This window comes from Centroberyx affinis, unplaced genomic scaffold (genome assembly GCF_046629955.1).
Source record: "Centroberyx affinis isolate AG114_WGS23_722 - 3 ecotype Tasmania unplaced genomic scaffold, CSIRO-AGI_Caff_v1 ptg000367l_1, whole genome shotgun sequence".
In the NCBI taxonomy this organism is placed as follows: domain Eukaryota; kingdom Metazoa; phylum Chordata; class Actinopteri; order Beryciformes; family Berycidae; genus Centroberyx; species Centroberyx affinis.
Genome location: NW_027279038.1, coordinates 101,009 through 117,987, shown reverse-complemented (window position 1 = coordinate 117,987; position 16,979 = coordinate 101,009). Strand labels below are relative to the sequence as shown.

Here is a 16,979-nt window from a genome sequence, read left to right as displayed (position 1 = left end):
AATCTCAGTTTAATTCCTCTCATCTTCTGTCCTCAGTCTACCTGTGTTTTCCTCCTCTTTTCCTCCTCCCCTCCCCTCCCCTCTCCTCTCCTCTCCTCCCCTCCCCTCTCCTCTCCTCTCCTCTCCTCTCCTCCCCTCTCCTGTCATCTTTCACAAACCTTCACCTCTCCTTTCTTGACATCTCCTCTTCTCTACTCTGTTCCCTTCCCTTCTCCATCATATTTTCTGAATGAACAACAGCAATATATCAGTACATCTGAGACAATCAAACACAATGAGCCCATCTTTTTTTTTTTTTTTTTTGCATGTCTCATTATTTAAGCGATGTCAGGTTGTGTTATTTCCAGTTTGAGTCTGTGGGTTGGATACTGAAAGTCTAATTAGATGCCATAGTTACATCCCAAAGCTAAAAGATCTCATTTGACTCTAACTACTATTTTGAATTTTAAACTTATATTAAAATTAAATCAAGATTTTCCATAAAAAAAAATCTGTCAACCATGTTATATATTCCCCACTCCATTCTTGTATGCTCATTTGAATGGGATTTCTAAAGGAAGTGAGTCCCATCAATAACCAGCAACTCATAAACTATTCTTTGTGGTCAAATTCTTCCCCAGTACTCCTCAAGACGTTCACATTTACTATCCATGGAAATGGAGGTGTTCCATTAACCCCAGCTCACCTTCAGGGCCGTCCTCTGATACCATGCTGTCCCTTCTGAGTCTCTCTTCCTTGTCATCAAGTGAAAAATGGAGAGAAATGGAGACGCATCAGTCCAGTACCTTCAGTTATATTGTATCCCCGCGGCCAGAGTAACAGTAAACCTACTGTTACACAGCCCTTTATGAAGCATGGCGCTAGGGTGACCCTACTGCCCATGCTCCCCGGCTTGTGTGTGTGTGTGTGTGTGTGTATGTATGTGTGTGTGTATGCGCGTGTGCATTCAAGTGTGTGGGTGTGAGAGTGGGTGAGTGTATGTGGACCCATTTGTACGTGCATATTGGGGTCATGTGTGGGTGTTTGTACAAGCTCCAGCTTGTCTGTCCCTGTGTGGATGTGCATGTTTGTGTGTGTGTGTGTGTGTGTGTGTGTGTGTATGTGTATGTGTATAGGGGGTAGGGGGAGGCTGTGATGATAATGAGTGACAGTAACAACTGCTCGTTGCAAGACCTCTACAGCAGCCAGCTCCTTTATAAAGGAACAGGCAAAGAGACCGGACTGATGTGCTAGTGTTGCGCTCTAGAGGCTAAAGCTGGTGTAAACAGCAATACAACTCTCCTGCCTGCAAATGCTAGTCTTTGTGATTAGTTCTGAGTGTATATGTGTGTATGTGTGTGTGTGTGTGTGTGTGTGTGTGTGTACATGTGTGTACGTGTGTGTATGTGTGTGTGTATTTACTCAAGTTCAGTTAATTTCTCCAGTGAGGAGGAGGCTGGCAAGAAAAGGAGTGTCAGCACAGTAGGCTAATGCAATCTCCTTTCTCCAGTGGTATGGCTGGAATGTGTGTGTACACATGCATGTGTGAGTTTAGGTAACAGAGGATAAATAATTGAATAATTGAAGATTAAAGGTAGACAAATAGAACGAGGGGGATACACAGAATAAAAGGATAAACATGTCATAAGCAGCTTCATCAGTTGTACACATGCACTTAGCCTCCACTGACTGGCATACATACAGTACATAAAGAAGGTTAAATGGATTGATCAGTGAGCACTGTATAATGTGAGACACTTGGAAACTCAATGAAAGATTACAGCAATGCAGCAGTACTACAAATTTATAGTCCTGGTCAAACCAGGTTGTTCTCTTTGTAATGATGCCCTTAAATGTTCAGATGCACCTTGGCTACAAGATTTATTGGCCCTGGCTTAACAACATGTAGCATGCTATTTAGTGCAGTACAGTTTAAATCTGTCTGTTAGCCTGTCCACCTGTCTGCCTTTTTCCTCTTATCAAAGAGTGGCAGAGTGGTTATTTAATATTGAGCATTACCAGTAATAGCAGTCAATATACTTGCATCTTCATGGAGTGTTTTTTTTATCTTCTTATTAGTTGGGGATACAGAAACACATTGAGCATGAACCGCCATTTGCTGTACCGTAATAAATGAATGACATTGGATATTAGAGCAGGCCGCCCCTCCTCAAGTCTGTGGCCCTAATATGACCTTGGACTCTCTCCAGGGATTGTGCCATGTGTCCCCTCAGCTGTGGAGAATTAAAAGAGACTGAGAGGAGGAAGAAGGAGAGGAGGAGGAGGGCAGAGAGAGAGAGAGAGAGAGAGAGAGAGAGAGAGAGAGAGAGAGCTTATGTTCATAGGGTTGATGCCCTCACAACAGGCATTTGATTGACATCTCTGTGTGCACAGAACATGTATGTAGTATATTCCTGGAGGTGGGGATGGGGTGAGTAACAGTGGGTGTGATGGATAATCTTGCACCCCGACCGTTTTGATCCCTTTGACTGGTAGGAAATAGGGGCATGGTGCCTTTATGTCTCCGGGATCAGCTGCGCTAAGTCTCTGAGCTTAAGAAGGAAGATCCGGTATAAGACTGAAACTACAAAGGCTGTGTGCTGGAAATAGTGCCAGAGAGGGCTATAGGTTACAACTCTCATGTTGCACGTGTTGTCTTAATCACTCATCTGATCTTATGTCATGGATTGCATGCATACGATCAAATATAGGGTAATCATACACAAGGATATTCAAACTTGCAAATATGTTCTGATTGAAAATACTGTATGCTGGACAACTTTGAGTCACAGCACCCTCTGCTGTCAACCTAGACACATTTAGAGACTAGACATCAGGCTTGAAATGTGTCTACTGTTGACAGCAGATGTTTTACATGTTGCCAGTTTAACATTTTGCAGTGTGCATGCCTGGAGGTGTGGCCAGCCAGAAAGTCCCAGCCATAATAGTGACACCTAGTCTTGTTAAAAGCACAGTTAATGATAGCAGTGAAAATATGCAACAGTCATAGCAACAGAGTGGGAACAAATGAAGAGACCAGTCATTTACTTCTCTGTTAGCATGAGTCTTTCTTCGTTAAAGTTGACAGGATCCATGTCTGAGATAAACAAGAGTGTTGTCTCAGCACTGTTTATTCCAATGTTTTCAAAGGAAAGAGCAAGGAAAAGATCGATAGAGATTTAGGTGAAAGTGACAGGGAAAACAATGAGGGTAACATGTACAAGAAAAATGTTTTTTTTTCTTCATTTTTACGTTTTTCATCAGCAATAAATGTACACAATGGGGAAGCACATGCAGTAAAAGCCTGGCTATCGTGTGTACTTCCCCAAAGTGAACATTTATTGCTATTATTGGTTTGGGAATGCACCGCGACCTTACAGCTTTCACCCTTTTTTCTTGACTGTGAGGTCTCATCATAGTGTAGATTTCTTACATCAGCCAGACATGTAAAACAAAAAAAAGCAAACATAAAAAGTCACATTTTTTCTCTCTTGGCCATAAATTTATATAATTTACAATTCTTTTTTTTTTTTTTTTCAGTCATCCAACCTTTGAACGACATGCGGTCAGAAACTGCCCCTGTTAAAGTCAATCAACACACATCCACAAAGTAATTGAACTTCTATCAAATTCCCATTGCTGTGTTACTAATGAAATATCACTGTTCTCAAACTACTTCATAAATAAACTTCCTTTCCTTAAATCCTGCATTTATTATACAAGTGGCGAGAATTGAGTGAGAGTAGATTTTCTACTTATTATCTATTATCTATCTAGTAATATTGTTGTTTGGCATTTATTTAAGCTGCAGTATTATCGAAGAAACCAAAAATTCAGATTTGGTTAAATCCCAGCCTTATTTTGTAACTGTAGCAGTGTAACCCAAGATGGTGGCTTTTTGTCATTTTTCTAAAGAAAACAGAGAAGATGTAAGGGACTGTGGTGTCTCACCTAAGATCTGCCTAGGATACCATAGGCAGGAGAATGCACCAAGTAAATCCATTCATTTTTTCATTAATTTTTTCCAAGCACCTTGTAAACAAACTTTATTTTAAGGAGAAGCTAGTTAGTTTTCTTACTTTGGGATCGCTAAAATGGAGCATCACAACAGAACAACACTCAACATGTTAAAAAAAGAAAACAAAACAAAACACTATGAACAGGAGCAATGACAAATAAAGATGAGGCAAAGCACAATGTTTCTTTGAGGACCAAGAAGAGAAATATTGCATGTGGGAGACATAAAAGTCCTATTTAGCCAGCTCCTGAGCATGGCTTTGTTCTGCTTCGTCCACTCTGGTGAAAAGGGCTGTACCTGCAAACCCTGCAGCACCAGCAGACACAGAACCATGAGGTAGATCACTGGTCAAACTGACCTCTAGAGCAAAAACCTCCTAAAAGATGCCCATTCTGTGTAAAACTTGTAATTTCATAAAAGTACGGCTCTTGCTTACTGCCATGTCTTGAAGTAAAAAACAAAAACAAAGAAAAGAGAAAAATATGGAATTACCTTGCTCTGAGCTTGTCGGTTCTCATTTTCTCTGTATTGCAGTTGGACTCTCATTGTCTTTATTGCTACCAGGAGACTAGATAGCATAACACTCCATTGATATCTTCATGATTTCACACACATTGTGATCAATTAATGAAAATATGATACCATGTCAAGATAACGTTCAATGAAAAAGGTAGGAGAATGTTTGATGTGACATAAAGAAGGCACCTTTTCCAATAATAAATTCATTAATTTTCTAATGAAATGGTTGTCTGTATCAGTTGTCAGTGCAGTTGAAAATTAATTGATTATGCAAGCTACTTCATGACAACTTTCAAAACCAAAATGAAGCAATTTTGAAACTTGAAACTTCAGTGCAAGCAAGGTTTTTCATATATCACAAATAAACTAACTATAAAATCATAGAAACCTTGGGGAAAAATATTTCAATCTCATGCATTTTGAATATCACATCACACTTGGGGTTCCTCTGGCATTTGTTTGAGAATCCTTGGAAAAGAGAAAAAGAAGTACATGTTTGTTTCTTATCAAAATAAATCTTGTTTTTTCCATGATTAGCCAACTGCTTGAGTCCATTTACACTGTCCTCATTTTCCACCACAAAAGTTGGGGCTGTGCAAAAAGTTCATGTGTCTGGTCCAATCAGAGAAGGCGATGACTAGTTATCACTGTGATGTCATCGGAAACTGCCCACATCCTCTGGCTCACAGAGGGGTAATCTAGACTGAAAATAAAAACACAGCAAACATAAGTGTCAAAGCAAAGACTACAGACTATTATAACCAGCAACATTCAAATCCTAATATCTCTAACAAATAAATTGCAGCACTACATTCAATGACAAATGTGTTCCATGTGTTCTTAATAAACCTATTAAAAAACCCTCCTTTTTAACAGAGCCTTTCCTTAACTTTGTGTTGATTTTATTTCTTTGTTTTTATGTGTTTGTCTATAAATGTTCCATTTTAACAAGGCCTTTCCTTTGTGTTTAATGGGTCTTTGTTGGTGGTTTATTTGACCAGTTTTTATGCACTCAGTATTTACTCTTTAGCACTTTGAGATTTACTTGTAATGAAAACTCCATTACAAATAAAATGTATTAGTACTATCATGAAATAATTGATAATAACCATGGTTGTTGATATGTCCTCAACATTTATTGCACTTGGTGAAGAAAGTGTTCCAGATTCTGAATAATAAATGATACTATGTGGCAATAATGTTGATGCTGAAATATACAAACTGCTGGCATTTAAGTCAAGATGGCCTACATTCAGAAACTGGAGCATACCTAGGATTACTTGCTGTGTTGACTGTAAGGAGACGAGTTGTTGGATGAATCCACTTGCTGCTGTGTGCCATTTTCCTGAAGAGCAAAACAGCATCTCTCATTTAGAGGCTGATAATGACTATCTTCACTGTTTGCACTATGGTAATTGATAGTTTTACAGGATGAACAGTTCACAAATAAACTCAAAGCCTCTTTAATGGAAGTGTTGGACTGTCATGACATGTAATTTTCTAAAGCAATGAAAATAAATTACTCAGATTCTTTTTTTATAAAGATATGATATGATGTATCATATCATATGGTGTATACTGTATATAACATATGCAAAATGTATCATTTATGCAAGGGGAGGTAGAAGTTGAATGTGGTGGACCTAGAGGAGCGCTCAATATACTTACAGCGGCTGCCTGCATGGGCGGGTACTGGGGCATGTAAGCTCCTTGCACAGCAGGGTTGGCAGCAATATACTGTCAAATTGGGAAAAAATATTTTTTTTTATTCCAAATCAAAAACGATTGCACGTTCATATAGTCTGGACTGAAAGACTACCTTGTTATACATTAATTTTACACTAGGTATAATCAACTTATAGCTTATATTCATACTTCATACATAGGTTGACACAATAAAATATTTTATTCACTGTGAATATCGTGACATTTTGCATCATATTAATTAAATGGCGTTCGGTCCTTATGTGTTTGAGCAATCTCTATGTGTGTATGGTGATCTAGGATATATCCCAGAATGCTCCTCACCGCTCCACTGTTTCCCAATGACAGATGGCCCATCTGCTGAGTAATCATGGCTGTGGGGTGCAGTGACATGGAGGGATCCACAGAGGGAGACATCACAGCAGCCTGCAATAAAAGGGAGCTTAGTTTCTATCATATTTAGACCACAGCCTTGTACAAAGTGAATTACAGTTTGAATCCACACATTCTGACATACACAAATAGCACATACAGTCTGAAAAAACAGTGGCAAGTAGATAAGAGTATAAATATCCCATGACTAGTTTAAAACGTAAGTATGTAGATTCAGCTAGGAAAAATGGAGATTTTCTCATTGAGAGCTTTGACAAAGTGGAATGCTGCTCATGAATAATGCTTTTATAGCACAAACTCTGTGTGATAATATATTAGTCTGAGGTAAAGTATTCTCTAATGCTTCTAGTTTCCAACGATGATGAATGAATGATGAATATGTGAAAAAGTATGAAGCTGTCAGCTCTGGTTCTGTTTTCAAATGGGGTATTCCTTTAAACAAGATGCCCTTTGGGAATATACCATTTCCTAGTCAAAAGTGGGGGAGGGGGGAAATCAGCACAGACACTTGTTCTACTGGAAACCATCTGTTGGAAGAGTCAAACAGCCCAAGAGTCATAAGACTGTCTCTGCTGCAGGCATTTCCTGCTGGATCCAGAGAGGAGAAGGGAGGGGCGGAGGCCAGTGGCTGTGTGACATTTTAGTTGTTCCATTGCTACAGTCTGATGGCACACATGCACAGAAAACACATTCAGTCTCTCTCTCTCTCTCTCTCTCTCTCTCTCTCTCTCTCTCTCTCTCTCTCTCTCGCTCTCTCACAGACACACACACACACACACACACACTGGCAATTTCCTAGAACTCAGCTCTGTCTTCTTCTCCTACGTAGTGGGAAGTTTTGGAAGTTGTTGGTTTAACACTGTCAGCAGAACAGGCTGATTAAAGTAACACTCTCTGCTTTGCTACGAGCCCAGAGCTTCAGCTGTAGCAACAGCAGCACACGCCCATTTCCCTTACACAGAACAGGGGGGGGGGGGGCAGTGCTGTTGTTCCCTTACCGGGTGTTGCATGATATATGGTGGATGTGCGACCCAAGAATGACTCTGTACCTGAAGGGAAAGAAAAAAGACAGAGAGAGATGGGCAGAGAAAAGTAAAATCATTGACTTGTCTTTAATGAAACATCTCACTTAAAAACTACAGAGAGAGAACCTTAAAACTACACTAGGCAAGTTTTTTTTGGTAAAGAAAAACACTGGTCTTATCAGTCAAAATGACAAATTAGGGCTGCAACATCCCATCCCCGTTAATTGAGACCCCACAGATTCGCCCTATTTGCCCAAATTCGTTTCAGGTGTCGGGTATTGTTACTGGTAGGGGAAATCTCCTTGACGCACAGGAAGTGATGAATCGAAATAGCGAAATACAAAACTGTTTCCTAAACAGCAGTGAATAAGTGCACCATTCAGAGAAACCTAGACTCACAAATGATGGCAGAACATGCTGTGAAAAGATTTTTTTTACCCATCTCCACCCCTTCGAGCCACAAAATTTAGGCCTGAGGATTGTGCAGCTTTCTGATGTCGCGTTACATGATTTCTGGATGTAATTAAGTCCTTCAAACTTTTCAGAAAATTCAAACAGTTATCTGCTGCTGCCACTTGGGGCTCGCCAAAGTGCAAAGTTGCCTAGTGCAGCTTTGACTCAGCCAGATAAAACCACCTACTCTTGCATCTACGACACCCGCACAGGCACACACACACACCCACACATGAGCACAAATACAACCACACATACCACCTCAAAGATAACAGAGAGAGAGAGAGAGAGAGAGAGAGAGAGAGAGAGAGAAAGAGAGAAAGAGAGAGGAGAGCGAGCAAGAGAGAGAGAGAGAGAGAGAGAGAGAAAGCGAGAGGGATGGTGATGATTTAACCCCAATTCTAGCTCTCGGACATGTTTACATAAGCACAGTGTAAACAGTGTGACTAGTGTACATAAGTACAGTTGCAGGCCAATGGAGTCCAATTGATTGTGTAAACCAACTTGTTAGAGAAGGGATGTTCCACATTACCTGGTAGGCAGAGACCGGGGACATGTAGGGAGACATGGCAGGCTGCGTAGTCATCATCCGATTGGTCACCGGATAAGGAGAAGGATAGAACCTAACCGACACAGAGGAATTTCACAATAAAGCTTAACATTTGCAAGAAAGAAGTATAACAATCTCTTGATCTGCCATAATCGGTGTGTGACTTACCCATTCTGCATAGCTACTGAGGAGGGGTCATAGGTAAGAGTCATCGCACCCTGAGGTGAGAAGATAGATAATATGGAATTACATATATTATATCATGATACTATTATATTACTGCTGTGTCATAGCCATTGAACCCAGAACCCAGAACAAATCAGTACAATTAAAAATGAATCATCAATTTGTCGGTTATAATCAGTTTCTGTGAGAATGAATTCAGCGTTTGACTTTTCTCAGTGTATTACCTTTTCGTTTCTCATCACAGTATCAAGTACACAGAGAGACCGGCAAGAGATAGGTTACAATAGATGTAAGACGATAGGCAGATACATACTAGTCTCAGATCCCCTTCTCTGTTCCATGTCCGTCCGTTGGGAACAAATGCACTGTGAGCGTGTTTCTTCCTCTGGCCGTCTGCAAACTTACACAACAGGGGCTCAGAGGGAGCTGGGGACGAAGAGCGTGACAGTCATTGTTACTGACATATTAATGATCGTTTTCATCACCACCTCCACAGTCTTCATCACAGAGGAGAGAAAGAATAAATTCATTCCTACCCAGAGCTCCAGAAGCTGTCTTGATAAATTTCCCATTGAAGTGGGAGATCACTGCGTTACACTGCTCTGTTGTGTCCATCCTAGCGGGGGAAGATGCAACAACAGCCATGGCTAAATCATCAAACACGCAGAGACACATTTAAAAGTAGCCACTTTCCACCAGCTAGGCTTCCTGAAGAAATATCGCCACTTGCAGGATTAAGCAATAAGCCACAAGACGCCGAGGTTTACAGTGATTTTAGAACAGGAAAGCAGTATGGTTAGGAACGACACAAAATGGAGTGAAGCCATCTTAGCTACTATTAGCTACTGAATGGCTCCCTAATCATACTTCAGCACATTATGTCAACTGACAATGCAGTTAGACAATAGTCTTTTTAATGCACCCGTCACTTTACCCTATCATTGTACCAGATCTCTTATTATACCTCTAAGATGATCTGCTACTTTGACTTTTGGGGTTTTTATGTCTTTTATCCATGGATGTATGCACTTTCTTATTTATGGGGTGGGATGGGAGGGGGTTCATGTGTTTTTGTCATGTATTTTAACATGTGTCTTTTATGTTATATTATGCCCGAGGTCCTTGTTGTTGATGTTGTTCTGTTATGAGCACACTGAGACAAATTCCTAACAACTAAGTTGGTATGGCAATAAAGTATTGAATTTTGAATCTTGAATCTAGCTCTCCTAAAATCACTGTAAATCTCAGCTTTGAGTAGCTTATTCCTTTTGTAAAACGGCAATAACACACCATTGTAATAAAGAAGAATGCAAATGTTCAGGAAACCCTTTTTTTTTTAATCAATATTAACTGAATTTATATTTTCCCCTGAGCAATACTTCTTGAACAGTAGCTAAACAACATCTGGGTTTAGCGCATTCATATTTAAATGAACATTTATGTGGTCACAGGTGTACGTTTATTTTTCGAAGGTGATTCAGCCAGGCAGAAATGAGGCCCGGAGCGATCCTTTAAACTGTAATTCTCCTTTAACTGACCTGGCGAAGCCCACGCCTCGGCTGTTGCCGCTGTAGTCTCTGAGGACGCGGGTGGAGACGACCTGGCCGAAGGGCTGCAGCATGTTCTCCAGCTCCTTCTCATCCACAGACAGAGGCAGGTTGGAGATGTACAGGTTGGTGGGGTCCTGCTCCTGCTGCTGCTCACATAACAGAGAATGGAGAGGATGAATTAGGGAGATAACTCAATACTATTTTTTATCGTCTTTCAGTGGAATCATATCGTGACGATATGGTGATTTTGGGATATCGTGACACACAATTCTGCTGCCTAAATTGATGATAATAAGCAAATTCTGTTTTAAAAGTCTGACAAAATGAGGTATGTTAGGAATATTACTTGAAAATTTCAGTTTTGTTTGACACCACATTACCATTTAGTTCATTAATTTGATTATTTAACATTTGATTTTGCATACTTGAACCATATCGTGAAATCATAATATAAAATAAAATCCTCATGATTATCGTGACATTGATTTCAACCATATCGATCAGCCCTGAGACGGAATTTAATGAATGCCATGTGTACTACAGTATGTGTTGCATGTGACATCAGCATCAGTGAATGTAATGTAATAGATAACCTGGAATGGAACCACTTATGATGCAAGACCAATTTCTCGGAAATCAGACAAATTTGTATTCTATTGTATCACAGATGAAAGCAGTTTGGATGTTCTCTGTTCCAAATAACGTTACTTTCCGTGGTGCCAGGACTTTGTGGGGTTTGTTTCATACTTTGAAATCAGACATTCATGGTGCCCTGTTTTGATGCTATGCTAATCCTTCATTGGCAAACAGAATGCATGGTACAAACAAAAGACATGACATTTTGATTTACTATGAATCTAGTTAGTCTGATCTGATTTAGGGTGAGAGTCAGGCCAACTAGAGTTATGGGTCAGAAGAAGGTACTGTATTTGGTTTAACAAACATCTTTAATAATCTCTTTTGCACAGACAAACGCACACACACACACACACACACACACACACACCATCGCGCTTCATCTCTACTATGTGCAGTAGATCAGCTCCTCTAAGGCCCTCCCTAGAAACAGCAGGAGGGTAACGTAGCCTAGCTACCACAACACACAAACTGTGTTCTGCTGCGCTTGGTCCAAACAGAGCAGCTCGACACAAGCCTCCAGAGAGCAACCCTTCATCAGTGAACTCTCGCCCATGAATTTAAGCACAGGAACACAGGCAGGGCTGGGAAAGGGACTGAAAGAAATGTGACGATACAGAGAATTTCCTCTATGCACCAGGAGGATGGGCGGGACAAATCACAGAAATAACACTTTTTTTCCTCTACAAAAGATTTGGGGAAAATGAGAAATCAGGCCACTATACTTCATTAAAAATAAGAGGATAGCTCAAAGCACATGATAGTACTTGCTGTAGCGCAGATATGCTAACATCAATTAGCATGATACATACAGCGCTAGTCTGTACTAATCTATATAACCTAATTGGGATGGAGGGATAGTGTGGGAGGCAGGGAGTTGGTGGTCCTGTGTGTAATGTGTAATGTTGACTGACAGGTTACTTGGCAGAGAGAGACGTGACATCTGGTTTCTACAGTGAATGTAAATGGGGTCATGGGAAGAACAGCCAGTCAGCTGAGGCCATGTGACCGGTCCAATGTCTCTCTCTAACTCACACACAGACTCACGGACGCATCGAAAAAAAAAGCACAGGCCCATAGAGACACACACTCACAAACAAAACAAATATGTACACACACACACACGCACACACACACACACACACGGCTACATCAGTCTCACCTTGGCCATCTGGGCTTGTATGCCGCTGGTTTTGAGAGCATGCACTGCCTTTAGAGCTGCTGCTGGGCTGTCAAAGTCCACAAATCCATAACCTGTAGTGGGTAGAACAGTATTCACAAACAGCATCGCTAAATTAGACATGTACCCACTAATGTTACATTTTATCCTGCCGCTATCAATACCAGTCAACAACGGTCAGTGAATGAGTGAATGACCATACTGACCTTTACATTTGTTGGTTGTCTTGTCCAGGATTGCCTTTGCTGACTGGATCTTGCCATACCTGGGCACACATCAACATGTAGATTACTGTCACGGAAATGTTGAAAACTGAGGCTAATTATTTCTCATTTATACCAAATATCACCTCACGGGCCTGCACTATTCCTAATGTATTACAATATCTATAATATCGGTCACATCACAACATTGTTTTATGTGTCAGTCACCTATTCTCTACTGTATATCCCTTTCCACTTCGGGCTACACATTTGTGGAGAGACTACCTTCCCTTATCATGACTAAAAATAGAAAAGGCTGAGCAATAATAGATCATAAAAGCAGAAAAAATGGATTAATAAAAAACGAGCATCTAAAGTCATAATGATACCTGGTAATTTTAGAGACACATACATGTGATGCATGTGAAAACAGCAGATATCTAGTATGAACTACATTTCCCTACATATTTCTATACACTTTGTGTCCAATTTCAATGCTTCAGCCAGTGTTTTATCATTCATACACAAGTTGAACTGTGGTACAAGCACCATTTGCAGAACTGGTATCTGAGTACACACACCATACAGGCTAAATGCCTAGCTTACATCACCATTCAAACCTTGTTGCTATGAAAAGCTCTTTCATTTCTGCTTTGTGCTGGCAAACACCATTGGGAACAGGAACAAAACACAAGCAAACACGACACAAACAGCTGCTGCTGCTGGTTACATGGTTGAATGCCTCTCCCCATATGCTTGTAATTCCGAGGAAAAAGAGAGGAGACAAAAACTCCGCTAATTATGGCACCCACCACACTAACTACTACAGGACGGCAGCCTATAGTGTCAGACATATTCACTGGGCCCCTTTACGTGACTTTGTTATTTCAGAAAACTAACATTTTTACAATCCGTTTCACAATTGGACTATGGCTTTTTACATGCATGTGTCTGTGTGGGGTATTGTGGTTGGTATAATTCATGACAATTCATGTGTGTGAGTGTGTAATAAGGTTCGACTGATATGGGTTTTTGAAGGCAGATACTGATATGTTTATATTGAAGCTGCCAATATTCTTTAAATTTGACAATTTTTATGCCCAAAATTCCAAGTATTCAGGTTTTCCCCCATAATTTAATTCTTGCCATGGTGGAAAAGCCTCAGAAACAGCATTTAGACCGTCATGGGACACTAAAACTCCATTGAAACCCAGACTAATGAAATTCTTCTAGGGTTAGGCAAGGTGACCTACCCCACCTATAAGGTAGGAAACTCTGGGATACATTCCTTCCTTTAAACGAAGAATTGGAGTCCCCATGAAATTAACTCCCATTACTTTTACCTCCTGGAAAACAGAATGTCTTTAATGGCGACCTCATGTCGCACCAGTAGGTGTAAATTTAAATTCCAGCCAATAAAACAACACAGATTTTTGAACAAACCGGCCCCTCTGCTCCTTCTATCAAATAAAACTACCTTTCTGTCCCTGACTGATATCCCATTGGTTAAAAGCTTTTGAATGATCACCTCACTGCGCTATGTCCCGCCCTAGCATCCTGTTTCAATAGGAAATCCTTTAAAGCAACTAAGAAAAGATGTCACTTCATGGGGGCTTTATTTTACAAAAAAACATTACTGAACAATTAAATTACATGTGCAAAGAAAATAACATTTCATTGCAGGTTTTACTGTCTTTATGTAGCTGTGGTCAGGGAGGAACCTTCTTCATATTGGAGGTGGATGACATCGATCGGCCTGTATGAGGTATTTTAGAAAGGCCCGGTATCGGCCTGATATATCGGCAAAGCAATCTATCAGTCTAACCGTAGCGTGTACGCACATGGGCAGTGCTTGTATGTTTACGTGTGTACTCACTGCTGACAGAGTTTGACCAGATCCAGGTCTGTGGTCGCGGGCGGGAGGCCGCGGATGTACAGGTTGGTTTTGCTCAGCTGCTCCCAGCCTGTGCTGCTGCTGTTGCTGCTGCTGCTGGGACTGGACGGAGTCATGGGGTAGGACTGCACACAGGAAAGCGACTGTTAGGGAGTGTATGGACGCCAGATAATCTAATTGAGATTTTTTAGGTCAATACTGATCACAAGAATATCTGATGTGTGTGATCCAAAACACAGAAACACACACACGCGCACACACACACAACACAATTGGACGCATTAAATTTTCAGCATTGTTTATTGTATGTGCTGTATTAGGTCAATACATGCAGGAACTGTTGTATTGTCCTCTTGTTGTTGTCTGAGTGCCCTTCTGAAGGTGATGAGCACGGCACATCAATGATCCACACAACAGTCAACACAGCTTAGGTTTTTCTACAACATTAGACTCTCAGCAGCAGTTTAGTTTTCACTCAAGCTGCTGGCTGCTGTAAAGAAATTATTCCCGATTCCTATGAGCCAAAATACCAGGGAGTTTATTAAACACATTTACGCTTGTGTGTGAGCCATTAAGAATCACCATGTAAATAAATCTGTGTCGACATCTTACTTCCTGTGTGTAGAGTTCATCAGAAACCTAGTCTTGTGCACATTTGACTTCTGAGCCAAACCATGCAGCACTACCCTGCAAAGCATTTCCTTCCCCTTACTCATTCATTAAAATAGCTCCCAGCCACCCAAACCCGCTCCACATCAGATCAGAAGCAAAACAGAACAGCAGAATCACACCATCTGTCCATGACCAAAAAGACAATCCATTTCAAGTCAGTAACACATCAAGTGCCAAAGCCAGAAATGCCTCCATAGCAAAGCCAACAAGAACACTAGAACATTCTTACACAACCGTGTGATGTCGAAATGTTTATACCAGTTCTTTTTCCTTTCCACATGAATTGATCGCTATGGCAGAAACATCTGTGGGGCCTGTACGGCTTAAAGCAGCACCCTCACACTGTTGTTGCTATACATTTACCACGGTGACTTTTTCTGAGTCCAACAGGGTTCACATAAGGCCTCAGAGCCTGTACGCCTACTACATTAGTGAACAGCCAAGGGCAGTTACACTGGTACATTTCAAAGAGACGTCGTCACCATGGCAGACGAAACCATTATTACACCTACTCTACAACCTCATTGACTGCTTCCTTGCAGGCAGAACAAGCCATTATTTGTAGTTAGTTTCAGATCCCTGTCTGCTTGGTGGCAATGTAAGCTGAATCTATTTCCCGATGGTTATTCTTAACCAATACATGAAAAATCTAAGTTAGCTCTGATACTAATGGTGGATATTTGGGTTTATGTGGGCTGCAGGCTCTAAACTGATCCCTCCCTATGGCAGAAACCACAATCCACTTTATCTACAGGAGGAGTAAAGTATATATATATATTTTTTCTCTCATTATGGCTATACCAACAATGGCCTCCTACCTCTGTTCCAGGGTACTACACTTAACATTTCCATCTTGTTTTGGAATCAGAATCAAAGGGGAGTAAAACGGTAAGTAAAGGAGACAGGACCTTGAATTCACATTTTTTTCACCTGAGAGGTCAAAATTCAGGATGCAGCAGTGGTGAACAGTTCACTCCAGCACACTGAAGGAGACCCAGCCTCTGGATCCACTAAGGTGACAGAATGCATTAACCTAAATGGACTACCACAGCCGACATGCATATTAAGAACTGAGGATGAATGACTGGGGGAAAACAAGGTTATAGCCCTATAGACATGGGTCAGCACATACGGTTGGGATCAGCTCTCCATCTAGCCTATCGGTTTATCAGCTACATTCCCGTTTGACCACTAAACCAAGGTGCAATAGGACCAATAGGTCTAATCACAATCTTTTAAGAGTTTTATTCATTTGATATTAGAAGCAATGTTAAAAATATCTAGCCTATTAGCCTACATATATATATAGGCCTATACAGTATATCCCATAGCCGAGAAGGGCTTTCCAATGTCATTTTGGCATGAAGTTATTGCTATGTTATATACAATGTATCGAAAGACTGTTTGAGATGTTTCAAATGCTACCTCAAGTGTAGAGCGAAAAGTAGGTAAACCAATGTGCTTATTTTCTTTTTCGGCCTACCTGCTTACGATTGGCTGTCTTCAGCGGGTTGCCTGTATTTGCAAAGATCATCCTGGAGCTTACAGTTATAGTTTATATCCTAATTGGATCCGAAAATTGTAACACAGAGCCGCTAGAATGAGCAATCCGAATGGAATACAAAATCGCCTATGGGTTTAAAACATCCGCATATTGATCAGGATGGTTAACACTAATGCGAGGCTGTAACGCGCTCCGTCCTCTCCAGCCTACATAGGTACTGACACATCTATACAGTCAGATGCAAACACCCAGGCGATGGACCAACCCTAGCGGTCCGGTTCATTGATCTACGACGTCCTAGACCGCTCCACAGTCCCACCTACTACAGACCAAACCATCTCCGCCACTGCAGGGTGTTTCACATCAAATAAACTGCGTGGCCGCCTCATAAAAAACTCATATTCTTCATTTGTTTATGGCGACAGAGCGGCACAACGACGACTGCTGTCTGTCGCTTTAGGTTTAATCGGACACAGAATGCGTTTGCGCTCGATCTTAGTCGTGCGATCAGTT

At 40.9% G+C, this 16,979-nt stretch overlaps 1 protein-coding gene across 1 annotated transcript; it reads right to left on the bottom strand.

Annotated features, from left to right (window-relative positions):
* Positions 1-3,068: 3,068 nt before the first annotated feature.
* On the bottom strand, positions 3,069-16,726 carry rbms1a (RNA binding motif, single stranded interacting protein 1a). Its single transcript, XM_071515722.1, has 14 exons — positions 16,446-16,726; positions 14,273-14,415; positions 12,400-12,458; positions 12,176-12,267; positions 10,366-10,523; positions 9,364-9,443; positions 9,141-9,253; positions 8,810-8,859; positions 8,624-8,714; positions 7,612-7,662; positions 6,545-6,646; positions 6,185-6,253; positions 5,787-5,861; positions 3,069-5,219 (listed from the first exon to the last, which is right to left on the bottom strand). Exons 1-13 carry the CDS (start codon positions 16,494-16,496, stop codon positions 5,793-5,795), a joined length of 1,128 nt encoding a protein of 375 aa, XP_071371823.1. The 5' UTR covers positions 16,497-16,726; the 3' UTR covers positions 3,069-5,219; positions 5,787-5,792.
* Positions 16,727-16,979: the final 253 nt, after the last annotated feature.